At 37.2% G+C, this 14,805-nt stretch overlaps 1 protein-coding gene across 1 annotated transcript in view; it reads left to right on the top strand.

Moving 5' to 3' along the window:
* The first annotated feature begins 3,450 nt into the window (after positions 1 to 3,450).
* The window catches only part of LOC139727126 (uncharacterized), a 52,465-nt gene continuing 41,110 nt past the window's right edge, over positions 3,451 to 14,805 (top strand). Inside the window, exons 1-3 of the mRNA XM_071638107.1 lie at positions 3,451 to 3,508; positions 6,670 to 6,798; positions 10,594 to 10,749. Coding sequence (XP_071494208.1) covers positions 3,451 to 3,508; positions 6,670 to 6,798; positions 10,594 to 10,749 — 343 coding nt within the window. The remainder of the gene's footprint in view (positions 3,509 to 6,669; positions 6,799 to 10,593; positions 10,750 to 14,805) is intronic.

The raw sequence follows: 14,805 nt of genomic DNA, 5'->3' as shown, positions 1-14,805 counted from the left end.
ATATATGTATAATAGTATTATATATATATATAGACGATGAAGACAAACAAGTTGACATGATGCATTAGATTCCAACTTCATTTATTTGTAAACCAAATTTTTGACCCTTGCACGGATCTTCCTCAGGGTAGCAGTGATATTTGTATTTGAAGCTCAGCACAGAAAAATAATAATTATAATAATTTGGTTTACAAATAAATGAAGTTGGAATCAAATGCATTATGTCAACTTGTTTGTCTTCATCGTCTTCATGCTCTTATTCCAACACGCAGATAATAATACCATTATATATATATATATATATATATATATATATATATATATATTTCAGCCTTGCGTCATCGTTACCACCTTTCTTCCAATCACACCTTCATCTTCAACAAAATTTATTTTTCCTTTAGTTAACTGGGTAGTTGAATTGAGAGAAATACATGAATCTCTTCACTTTTTTCTCTCTTACAGTTGTCCCTGCCATATTCATCCTTATAGATTCTGTTGTGTTTGAGGTTGAGATAAATGAATAAACTAATAAGTATGTATATATATATATATATATATATATATATATACTCATATGATGGACTTCTGACACTTCGAGAATTAATATATCAATAGCATACTCGCAGTCTTGATGGTCAGTTGCATTCTGTTTGTCATAATCGATGTCCGGTGCGCGTTTCTCAATTCCCTCCCCCCTGTCGTTGTTAACATACATCAGTGCGCTATATTGGTAAGTGCAGCGACCCGTCTCCTTCACAATAATAGTGGCTGTTGTTTCTGTTGGTGAAATGCGCTTTTGTTTCCAAATTCTGGAGATAATACTGTGTGTTCACTGTTCCTCCTACGACGGCAATTAGTTCAGGAAGAGCTGAATTATGTCGGCCCATCATGGTCAATCGACGTGCGTGACAATCATCCCTGCGGAATCAGTTTCCACCCAAAACTGTGACGTAGGAAAAATGAACATTGGCGGAAAAAAGTGACAAATCGAGACACTTGGAAACACCCATCATGTTGTTTTGCTTCTCTTTTTTTTTTTCTTTCTTTCTGAAGGGGGTAATAGTTGCTGTTTTGCAGCATGACACACCGGCAAAGATCGTTGCACCCCTTTCTCGGAAATATCATTTTTACGACAGTTTCTACAAAGTTCACTTGCATTGTTCAGTTGTTGCGTTGGTATATGCTGTACACTAAAGATGATGCATTTACTCTACATTTGTCGGTGATTGATAGCGATTGCTTTGATGATGATGATGATAATGATGATGATGATGATGATGATGATGATGCTGATGATGATAATGATATGATATGATATATATATATATATATATATATATATATATATATATATATATATATATATATAGTTGAGACAATGTAGATAACAGAAGATGTCGCATGAAACCGGCAGAGTTGTGAAGCTTTCGACCGTGGTCTTCCTCAGCTTTAATGTCTGTTTGTGAAACGAAATATATGTTTTTGAGCATAACAAATCTGAAGTCATAAACACAATATATCAAATATAAGTTGAGCGTGAGTTAATAGTTACATGACATACTTGGCAATATTTTTTGGCACTTTGCAACACATTCAACAATGTATAACTGTAAATGAGTGTATAGTGAGTATATATAGCATACAAACATATCATACAATAAAAATTATCAAACGTATATCATAAATAAACTAAATAATATCACTACCTGCTAAGCAGACGTTTGCGTTGCCTGGATGTCTTGTGGCTGTCTTGTGGCGGGATGTGAGTGATCATGTGATATTGGGGGAAGGTTTGTGTGCGGTGGTGCATGTCAGGCAGGAGTGGGGTAGTGTAAAGAATTAGGTTCAGTGTATATTTCTGTGTTATGTACCTAGGGACAAGTGGCAACACACTATCCACTCTCTATCCACACTCTATCTGTACCCGGGTTCCATGCCTGCTATTTTGATTGTTGGTAAATCAGCTGTAGGGGTTAATGCCCACGAGAATGTTCATTGTATCGTAATTGTTAACAATTCTTTATCTGCACTGACACGACTGACACACTTGTAACACTGAACCTAATTCTTTACACTACCCCACTCCTGCCTGACATGCACCACCGCACACAAACCTTCCCCCAATATCACATGATCACTCACATCCCGCCACAAGACAGCCACAAGACATCCAGGCAACGCAAACGTCTGCTTAGCAGGTAATTATATTATTTAGTTTATTTATGATATATGTTTGATAATCTTTATTGTATGATATGTTTGTATGCTATATATACTCACTATACACTCATTTACAGTTATACATTGTTGAATGTGTTGCAAAGTGCCAAAAATATTGCCAAGTATGTCATGTAACTATTAACTCACGCTCAACTTATATTTAATATATTGTGTTTATGACTTCAGATTTGTTATGCTCAAAAACATATATTTCGTTTCACAAACAGACATTAAAGCTGAGGAAGACCACGGTCGAAAGCTTCACAACTGTGCCGGTTTCATGCGACATCTTCTGTTATCTACATTGTCTCAACTATAATTTCACTTAAGATGACAGAGGCGTGCGGTAGGAATATCAGCATCATCACACTATATATATATATATATATATATATATATATATATATATATATATATATATATATATGTATATATATATACGTCAATACACACAAGCCTTGGAAAGGACAACCTTGGAAAGGGATATTATATTGTTGTTTCATACAGTCGAGATTATATTGTGAATAGATGAGAACCGGTCATGGAGATATTCCTTCAGGGAAATTGGGGAGAATTTTAACATCGTTTAAGCTACTAGTTCGCTGTCATGATTAAAGAAGCATGCGCAACTTGGCAACTCGTGTCTATTACGATTGTTCCGTTAATTTGATTTGCAAGATTTGTGACTCGAGTAAATGCTCACTCTTTGATGACCCAAATGAGTAATTGCTAATAAATACAGTTCAAAAAGGAAGCGCTTGTCTTAGTAGTTTAATGAGTAGCTCCTGACGAGTATTACCAGGCCAAGTATTATCAAGACAATTAGTAGGAACAATCTTCGCGTTATCATTATTGTTTCATTGTTACGTAATGCGCTACACAGTTTTTCTGCGGGGATAAAACCAACCAATTCGTATCCATTCTTAATTGATGCTTCGAGGCACATTAAGACTGACAGCAACAGTCAGTTGGAAAGACAGTTGTGTCAAAGTTTTATGCATCATCATCTTTTTGTTTCCCGTCTGCATTGCTGCTGATCAAACTTTTGATTAGTCACAAAGTTGATCTCAATTGAAGAAGTTAAAGCTCATTCGCCCCCTCCCCCCTCCTCTCTTCATTCATGAAACAGGGTCAAGGAGACTGGGGGTGATTTTCTACCTGCTGTGGGTCTGGTACCAGGGACTTTGTCAGAAGCATTTGAGGTGGAGAGTCCCGCGTTTAGCAGTCAACATGCTGGAGACGAAGCTACACATTCCGACGGGAAAGGAGGCGGGACGGCGAACTGAAGGTATGTTTATTCACGATTTCATTTTTTATAGAAAATGAAAATTTCCGCCAAAACGCCGATTGTAGCTGTGTTCATCTATTATTGCGCTCTTCATGAATTACTTGATTAAACATGGAAACTTTGAATTGTGGTGTTTTTTTATATCAAATGCCTAGGTTTCAAAACGTGACAATCTCATGTCTTATAATTGCAATAAATCATCTAGTCGTAATAACTATTGTAGTGTAAAGTGATACTTTGCCAAAGTTTCTTTATTTGGTATCGGTGATTATTTTTTTTTCATTTATTTGTCGTCGGTAACATGATGTAACACACAAACATACACACACACACAACTAAACACACACACTGAAACAAACACGTTCAATGAAATAGACGCCTAGTTGCATAAGTCCCTTTCGACGTGTTTCACATAACAACCCCCCCCCCCCCGCAAGAAAGTGTTGAAGAAAATAATGTTTTGTCGATTGAGACAATGATGCATATTGCTAATCAACTGAACATACTGTAATTGATTTACGGATCAATCAGAGCCTAACGTGCCCGGAGGATGCCTTAACCACAAACCACTAAAGTTTTGCGAGGTGAGAAGCTCCAGCTATTATTAACACCAATCTCATCCAGCAAGGAGTCTAAATAGATGACATCAAATCAACGAAGGAATATAGATATAAACAAAAATGAAATCTTACCAATGCGGATGGGGAAAGTCATCACTTGGCATAGTGAGATAAAAATAATGATCATCAGGTGGTCAGACAAATAACCCAGTTTCAAAGAGTTTCATAGTTACCACTGAGTCTTCTTCTATGATATCACATAGGTGATACGTATACCATCATCAGCGCTACAACCCGTCAAATGAGTGATAACAGTATACCTAAACTGATCATTATACATTGTATAAAAGTGAGATGATTTGCAACACTTTACCATACGGGGCGGGATCCGAAATACTGCAGAGATAGCAGCCATTATAGAATACATGCATGAATTTGGAAGCCCATCATGTTTCGAAAGTGACCACTGCGATTTGTGCATAAATTCTGAAAATAACCGATATTTCTCCACCGGACAGCACGCCATGGCAGGGGGCCATCGCGCCCTTGACCGATTTGGGACGAGTGCCGTGACTAATCCGACGTTCTTTACAATCCTCGCGTTGCCATCGTTACTTATTCCTTTTCACCCAAAATTAGCACATATTACTGCACTACACCGGAAGTGATCAACAAGTTCGACAGCACAAGCACCCGTGCGTGCCAACGAATTCAATTTTTAGTTCACTGGTTCTTTTGTTTTTATTTTTACCTCAGCTGAGGAGACCATTAGATATCAATACCTAATTCTTTTTGCTTCTTCTTCTTAATTTGTTGTTTACCCGTCTCGGGTACATCGCTTACTTTCATATACCATTTCATGGTGTACATAGAATCTCCAGTGATAATGACAGAGCGTAATCCAGTTGGATGAGAAGTATGAGGCATTTCAATCATGCAATTGCCCCCCGCCCCCTCCTTTCCATTAAAACCACATTTAAATTCAGGGTAATAATAATGGCAGGGCCCTCTGGTAGAGCAGTGTCAACACTAAGGAGGCTACCCTAGATAAAGAAGACCCTGTAATAATAATAATAATAATGATAATGATAATAATAATAATAATGATAATAACAATAATAATAAAAATAATAATAATGATAATGATAATAATAATCAAAAAAACGATAATAATGATAATAAAAATTATTATCACTAACCATCATCATCATCACTATTGCCATTGTCATTGTCATTCTTATCATTTCAATACATTTTCACAGTCGAATAAAAGTGGAACACACATTTATAGTGAGATATCACCATAATTTCCTACTTTTCATGCATCCATTGATTCACAAAGCTGAGTTACAATAGTACCAGAGTTCACAGCAAAGGGGTTGCGTACGTGTTTGTGTGTGCGCGCGCGTGAGTGTGTTGTGTGTGTGTGTGTGCGTGAGTGTGTGTGTGTGTGTGTGTGTGTGTGTGTGTGTGTGTGTACGTGTGTGTGTGTGTGCTAGTATGTGTGTGTTGTATGTGTGTATGTGTGCGTATCCATGTGTGCAGGAGGTTAAAGAGATTGAATTCGTATTAGCGGACATTATGTAACACATGAATCTCATGATCGAAGGACGGTGAGAGGAATGAAGACGTCTACTGTAATTAGTCTTTCCTTTTTCGGTTATTAGAGGGGAAATTCAAAATCGACCACAGAATTAGATGAAGCCATAGGGCTGTATAAGGTCTGGCAACGACGAAACATTTGTGTTTCAAGGTTTGTAAAACGCACGCCTTAACGTTTACACATGACACATTTATAGACAACTAATGATATGCCATCATAAATTACAGCTTAATAATTATTACAGTTTCCATGAAACTTCTGGCGCACAGTATTACTTTCTGACTGAGTTATCGTATACAACAATGATCGAAATTCTTTTGCAGTTAAAGAGATTAGAAACATCGCCGCGTACATTTACAAAGATTCCCTTTTCCTCTTGCAGCAATTCTAGTTGGTAGAATCTCTGGCATAATGGCAGACAAATATGTTTCTGTGCCTCAGATGAGTTGTGTGTGTGTGTGTGTGTGTGTGTGTGTGTGTGTGTGTGTGTGTGTGTGTGTATGTGTGTGTGTTTTAGGGGGGAGGGTTTAAAGCAATTTCAATAACTAAAACTAAATAATTGAATCGCCCAGTTTCGGTAGAGGTTTTTTTCCCCAGTCTAATTAAATAAGCACATAAATAACCTACATTCAGAGATCAACGAGGATGACTTGCGCATTAAAAAAAAAATAACATGCAGTGCTCTACAAAATTCGCCTTCTTTTAATGGAAAATAAAAAATACAATCGAGAGTTCCCCACAACTCATCAGGAAGTGTAAAAAGATCATAATTGGCCACTTTTAAACCACTATTGTCATTGAGTGACATTTTTATTGATGACGGCGACTGTTTCATTGGAGTTACTTTGACATTAACACTCCAACAAACATGAATGAGGCCCACGTGTTTCGTTCGAGTGTATTTGCGTCGAGTCTTGTGTAGAATCTACCTAATATCTGTAAGTATCACGTAAAAGATTATCGAATCACATCATCATCACGAGCCCTCCGTGAAACAGGTGGCACTGCCAATCGAGAGGCGGTTTGGCAGAACCAGGCGTTTGGCCCACACCATGTTTTCGGCCCGGACTGTAGCCTTAATCCCGGGACACAGCAGCTGTGCCTCAACGCCAGAGGCATTGCGCAAGGTTGACACCGCAAAGATGTTGGTCTTAGGTGATCAATGCTGATCCAAGGATTAAGTGAAGCGCAATTTCCGCAGGAATCGTTAACCTCTCGTTTGCGTGACGTTTCATACTGTCTCCCAATCATGCCCACGCCTACGCGCATGCCCAGCAAGCTTTTACGCAAGGCATAACACAGTACGCGCTGGTATTTTTCTCAATGCTGAGCTTCAGAGGGCGCATTTATTATCTCCAGCATAGCAATAATACCATCTCCCTCCCCCTCCCAACCTGTCTTACTTCTTGACTGTAGAACACTATTCGCCATACTTGTCTCTGAGAATCTATCAAGAACGTGATCATTACAAGGCGCCTGATTCTAAAACGTTGTCCATGAACATAGTGCTGTAGCAACAACATCCACGTCAAATTCGCGCTACTGTTGCCTGATTTACTGCGCATGTGAATGAAAACTCACATCAAAGACAAGTGCTCTATATTGCCTTTGATATTACATTCTCATCATATTATCATACCATATAAAAATACAGAAAAGAAAAACTGTCCTTCGAGTTCAATATGCGCAACATTCCGTATTAGGCATGTTGAGATGGGTATAAATATCGTTAAGAAATCGCGTTGAATCTAAACACAAAAGCGAAATATCTATTCGACGGTCATTACCACACATTATGAAAAGAGGAAGATGATAATGGGGATATCAATAAACATGCATTTGATATGGCAGGGTTTCGGAATGAAATTGCACCTGTTGACCTCCCGAACCATCACTGGGTGCCGTCTTCTCTCAGTCCCTGTGATAAGGGCACGTGGTATAATGCTATTACAAGATTAGCCGGCTTGACACGTTATTATCTCGTTACTAGAAATCAAGTTTTAGTGATTTAGTGGTATACAAAAAGAAAACCTAAGTTTGTTGAAGAAAAAAAAAAAACACCTTCAAGTCTTCAACTTATTATAATCATGGTCATCAACTCCCCATAATACCGACAGTCACATTTTCCCATATCATAAGAATATCGACATATAGCAACGAGCTATTCGTCTGGTCCTCCTTAATGTTTCCCAATAATTGAAATCCAGTTTGCACGTACTATTTGTTGCCTTGTGGGGCAAGTCTTAGGCAAATTTTCAGCTTGCCGACATATTAATCTTCATACAAAATTGCAGAAGAATGCGTAAGGTTTGGATAGATAATAACAGTATGAATATCATGTGCATTTGTAAAACATTGTTCTCTCAAGGTCTCACGCCTATAGAGGATGGTCATATCTTTGCTCCATCTCATTCTAAAGTAATGTCATGAGTGCAAGTAAACATTACTGTTCTACTAGTAAATTAATCAAACAGTCTCGAATGTAATCTAAACATCTTGAGGGATTTTGCCTACTTTATCTAGGTTTTGTTTTGCTTTTTCCTGGGGAGTAAGCCGAGTTTTCATTTCATTTCATTTCATTTCATTTATTCCATTCTCATTTTTCTTTATTCCATTCTCATTTTTCTTTCAACAAAACATAACACAAAGTAAATCAAAAATTCAGTCATAAGCATATGTGACCCTGCACCACAAAATTTTTTTGTTAAGACCATATTCCGAAAGAGCAGACTTTAAGCTTTAAAATGGTGTATAACTTAAATCAAATGGACTCTCCTAACCTATCTAAATATTGGAAAGAAAGCACAAACTCAAGAAAAGTGTTAACTGAGAAAAGAGGCTCTGACAGTGTCTATTCAAGCTCTTAATCTTTACCAAGCCGTGCTGGCTGTGCGATGAATGGGACAAAAAACAGGAAGTAAACCACCAGACTAACAACAATGAACGGATTATCAGATTACATTGAAATTGAGCATGCCTCATTAACACATTCAGTCCATAATTAATGCCAACTTTCAAAGCAGTAGCATTATCCTTTCAAAACTTATTAGAGTTGAAAGTGAAGAGTGTGTGCAAGGTTTTTCAGAAATGAAAAGGGGACTCTAAAGACACACCTGATCACACTATTCTACCAAAAATGTTTGAGATAGACTGCTTAAAAACACACTTCCCTGCCCGTTTTATGATACCAAATTCGAGCATAATGTAAAAGAAGACTTGCTCTTTCAGAAAATATGAAAACGTCAAGATCGGCTAGGTTGACCCATTTCATTTATTTTCAGTTCTCACGCAAAATCAGTGTGTGCGACTTTTTGTTCGTTTTGTGATGCACGGTCACATATTATACATTACAAAGTATGACAATCAATGGTAATAAACAAACTAATAAAGATATGAACACATACTAGAATTACAAAGTTATGTTTGAAGGGTAAAAAATGAGAACTGAGTGGTCCACTAAAAAGCATTGCTTGTAGATTGTGGACCACTCTAAAATATCTTTAAAAATACTTACTATAATTACAAGTACATAATACATAATACAAAAAATACGACAAAATGAAACAAACAACAGAGTCACAACAACATGACATGACTAAACTGAGGGGGATACCATTGAAAGGAATAGAGCAAAAACAAAATTAAAGGAAGAAAGGAAAGAAAGGAAAGAAAGAGAGAGAGAGAATGCCTACACGCTGAACAAGAGAAACGGAGGAGGGGATTGAGGAAGTATTTCGGACAGCTGGTGACTGCACGCAGCTGTGGAAGTTTAAACGAACTAATCTTTTGGCAACTACATGTACAATGATTTCATTTTTTTTTAGTAGATAATCTCAAACATTCTACTCTGCAAATTTTCCCCAGATACAAGTATAATCATCATCTTATGTGATTTAATGAAAAACTCACTCGCATTCGCCATACTTCATTCAACCGCTTAATGATAAATGGAGTTTACCCGCGCAACGATAGAAGTTAACCAATAAAGGGCAATGCATTCTTGAATGGTGGTATTCTTTTATAAGGAAAATGAGGACGAATGATTTTGCTCGGTTCGCGTGATGTCATCACACACAATCCTTTAATGGATACCCATCTTTAACATGTTGATGACGACAGAGTCTGCATTGCCCTGAGATGATTCACAAAATGATAATGACCATAATAATGGTAGCCCTCCATCATAATCATTGCGTATTTCTACCTGAGTAAAATTGATGACAACAAGAGTGATGGAGATGATGATATCAATACCTTTACTCTTATCAGAATTACAGCTGATCATTTCAAATGTTATCATGATAATATTTATAATACGCATATTACATTTATTTGTATTCATAGCATCGCATATACTGGCTGAAAATTGACCACAAGTTAAAACCAAAAATTATGGCCAGAATGCTGTCATAGTTTGGATTTGGAGAGCGACACGAAAAAATGTTGTCAACGAACAGTGTGCGCATTATGTTTGAAAGACCATGCAGGTCAAATCAGGTTTAGAAACGGGTGAATTTACTGGTAGTATTTGCTTTGCAGACACGACAAGGAGGAATGAGTTTTCAATTATATGATGGTTGAACAGATCAGCACCTAGTGAGACCACAAAAACAAACCTTATTGCTCTTTCAGGAATATTTCGCACAAACTGAAACATAGTTGACTGAAGCGTGCTTTAATTCTGTTTTGTGATAGTTCTCTCAAAAGAATGTAATTCATGACAACAAGATTATCTTTGGTTCATATAAAAACGATATGAGCCTAACATTTATATAAAGAGTTTCAAACGTTATAGTCAGATCGTGCAAACATCAAACTACAGTATAGCATATAATGAATACAAAAGTGATGATGACAGATTATAACACAATGTCACTTTATATTCTCCCACTTTCTCCGTTTCAACCTTGTCGTCTGTATAGATCCCGGCACCGCGTGTTACTGCGTAGCTCAGATTCACCCGTTACCAAAAGCGAACTTAACACGCACCGAGCTACACGAATCGCCCGACTTTGCCCCAACCACAGAAGAGTTGGAGGAAGCCAAGATAGCTGCTTACAATGTCTCTCAAGATATAAGTAAGACATCACTCATATCATTTCTTCTGAGACTAATTTTCTGTCAGGGCCATTTTCAGTTCTTGAGATCGTGACGCGTTTGAACTTGAGCGAGCTTTAAACTGGGGCGGCTAATAAGTCAAGAGGCGGTTGTCTGTTCGTTAGATCAGATTAGCGAGTGATTCAAATATTCCCCTCCCCTCACACACACACATGCACACACACACACACACACACACACACACACACACACACACACACACACACACACACACACACACACTCACACATCATACATTTTTTCACTTCCATATCTTTCCCCACCACCTCTTTCTTATCTCCTTCCCCTCTCTATCTCTTCCTTTCTCTTTCTCATTCGTCTACCTCCATCCTCCCTTCAGTTTATTTTGAGTGTGTGTTTTTACTTTATTAAACTCTTCCTTCAACCTTGTCTTTCTCTTCAGCCTCGAAATTCGGTTTTGTCCATCAATACTTCCATGAGATGATTTTGTAATGATGTTCTACATAGACCATTTGTAGACAATGAAATCGGAATTTGTTCCTTGTGTTATCACAGTCATGATCAAATAGGGTAAATACTAATGTTTAAACAAAATATCATTTGCCATTTCACAGGCGCAAAATTGTTTTAACGATTCACGTTGTGTGAAAAAAAAATAAGATAACGTTCTCTTAATAAAACGAATTCAGTTTCTTTAAAAGGTAAGGGGAATTCACGACGATAGTGCCTACAATATTATTAATAAAGTTAGTCATTCTCATCCCGGATAAGTCACCGCAGGAGAGGGCTAAAAACGGGTCAAGGCGTGATTTTGCGGCAGGGCCAATAAGCCATATCATTTGGCCGAACGACTTGTAATCTTCCAAATAGTTTTTCCCTCGTTCTAGTTAGTCTGTTATTGTCTGTTAATTGACAAAGAAGGGATTTATACACACCTTAGCCATATTATTACAATAGATTTATGTTTCGCAAAACAACGTGAATGAGAAGAAATTTCCGTGGGAGCATTTCCAAACGGCAATCCCAACATCTCTTGCCCTTTTCTTTGCCAAACAAGCAGGACGGGGGTCTTGTCTCAGGATAAAAACGATCTCACGCACAGCTGTGTTTTCGTGAGTGGAATAAACGTGATACATAAACTCCGCTGCGGGATTGTGGGAAGTAATCACCAATATGAGTCAAAGTGTCTTTTATTTTGCGAAGATGGGAGGGGCGTATCTAGAGTTCGTCAATCTCATTCCTAGTCTGAGAGGGAGGGGGCGGGGGGGGGGGGGGATTGAGGCACTCGCAGAACCCTCGCCCCGTGGGATCGTGTCACGAAGGATAGGGACAAACTGCGCTATTTTCTCGAAAAAAATAATTTCCTCTTCGCTTCCCTCATTATGTAAGCAATGATCCTATCAGGAAGTCCCTTCGTTATTCCTAATTCTTTTCTACGAAACTGATGATGGATAATGTAAGCTTTCTTGCTCGACTGAATGCATTCGTAAGTGCATAAAATTGATATGAAAATGTTAATGGCATTAGAATTGTACATGTTATTTCGATAACAAAAGCTGTCGCATAATCTGTTATTTGTTATACACGGAATCCCATTTTTTTCTTTGCTCATTTTTCCATTTATAATTTGTTATACATGTAACATTACTTTTCCTTTTGTTGAAACACCCAATGATTAAGTTATCGGTAGGTTTCTATGACAAACTGAGTACAATGTCATTGTACACAATCAGTTCGGAAGTATATGATAAGATTATTAATTACGTTTGAAAATAAGGCGATTAAACTACTTTAATATCTAAATGCGATTCCGCAAATTGCGCACAAACAAAGAGAATAGCTCTCAAAGCATAGAAAGTCCAATACAAGTATCATTTCCAAAAGATTCTCTGTATTGTACATTTCATTCGCTTGTGACCATCATTTGCCTACATCTACTCAGAGTTGTCATTTATTATTTTCATTTTCGACGATTATGGTGTATTCCATCCCACAATCTAGCACAACTCAAAATCTACACAATCATCTCAGAAAATGATGGTGTCTTCATTTGATATCCGATGTTGACAATTTCTGCGTGATTGTTTATGACGTTGTCTTTTTGTTTATCAATTTATTGTTGTTGTTGTTTTTTTCAATTTTCAAAGTGTTGCCGACTGTACATCTTGGCATACACGCTTTCCCATGTGTCAAAAGCCAGAAACCGTGCGTCATGAGGCTCTGTCAGCTAATTAACTGCCAAGACTTCGGAAACTATTAACGAGTTGTCTCATTTCTATAGCACCTGGCACTGCCCGCCTAGGAAATTAGCGACAGTGCGATTCTTCGGATGCAATTAGGTCTATACATCACACCGATTTAAAGGCATTATTTGCCATTTGCAGATGAAACAAAAACCCAGCTATAATAAGTGCTTCAAAATATAGTTAAAAATGTGAGTTAGGGATAGAAACAACTAACGTAAAAATGTTAATCAGTATAATCAATGTTAATTATTGTTAAATATACAAAATGTGGGAACAATAGTTGTGATAAAATTGTTTCTAGAATAAACTGTCTACAGTTATGGTTTATTGAGAAAAGTAGTGATATCTTCTTATATTTTAGGCTTTATCGCGAAATGTTCATATGGCCTGGGTATTTAGTGATACAACTGACCTTATACACATATGCATCAAGTGTGATAACTCGAACACTTTTAAATCACTGCTCCCAATGGTAAACAGTACTTTTAATGGCGATGACCAATGAATAAAAGAATTGTCGTCTTTGCTGTTGTCGCTCGCCAGCTACACAATACAAAGCATCTTTCCAATAATATCAGATCACATACAGAAACTTGTCAGACGTTGTTATTCAGTATAACTTTTTTTTTTTGTCTGTGCAGCATATAAAGATATCTACTGATACCCGAATTCTTCAATGACGTGTCAGCTTTGCATGGAGATGGATGAAAATATACCCTGGTTTCTGAGCCATGTATACAAAATGTAAGACGCAGTACGCACGTTGCCACATGGCACATTATATCGTGAAAACAGAAAAGAATCTCATGCCATTTTAGTCAGCGTGATTATACAAGCTATCACCAGGACGACAGCAAGTGAAAATAATGGACATACAGGATATCCTTACTTAGTGCCATTAGTATCAATAGCATCCTGATGGGATCGGGATGAAATATAAACAACTTAACACCAAATTGGAAAGATTTGCTAGATAATAATATTCCAACATCGTTATGTCATTTCAAATAAAAAGCAGCTTGCATCGTGTATAAAACAGGCACTAATGCTAATATAGATATATTCATCAAAAGAAGAAAATGATATCGGTCAGAAGCAAAAGGCCCTTGAGTTTGACAAGTTGAATCTGAGCATGAATTGAGTTTTTGGAGAATAGCTCTCTTTAGGGATACAAAATTCGGTAGGGGAAAAACTGACGTTTCTGCCAAGTTTATCAATTTGATTTGATTTATATTTACTCAAACTTCTTGTCATTGTCATCGTTACAATGGAGGTATTGAATCCATTAAATCGCGTTCCCCGACAACGACTCCGACCCCTTATTTAAAAAAAAAAAAACAAATTACAAAATAACAACAAATGGTGGGCATGGCATGGTCATGGTGGGCACCCTTAAACCAAAAAATATAATGAGATAATAAACGGTCGATGATCATTATGTGGTATGAAGGGCGTAATATATTATTGCGAATGGCCATTGTAAAAATTAACAATAAATTGAATACAGCTGTCGAAATGAAAAAAAAAACAAACACATTCGCTTCAATTGCGACTTTTTAATTACTTCGTTCCCGTTAGACAATGCCATTTTCTTTTCCTCTTTGTGCTAACTGACATCTGTTATACAGGCACAATTTATCTATGGATTAATGACACAAAATTTACAATAATTGTTTACGAATATTTCGAATACGATTTTCCGTTATCAAAGATTTTCACCAACAAAGCATGCTGTGAGATTATGTGCTTTATTTGTTGTGTTCAGCTGAGTTCGGTCAGAATTATGCTAATATTGTTTTTGCCTGCCTG

Source organism: Diadema antillarum, unplaced genomic scaffold, assembly GCF_040938485.1.
Source record: "Diadema antillarum isolate AM-2024a unplaced genomic scaffold, OU_Dant_1.0 seq00000119_RagTag, whole genome shotgun sequence".
Classification (NCBI taxonomy): domain Eukaryota; kingdom Metazoa; phylum Echinodermata; class Echinoidea; order Diadematoida; family Diadematidae; genus Diadema; species Diadema antillarum.
This window is presented reverse-complemented; position numbering and strand designations above follow the sequence as displayed.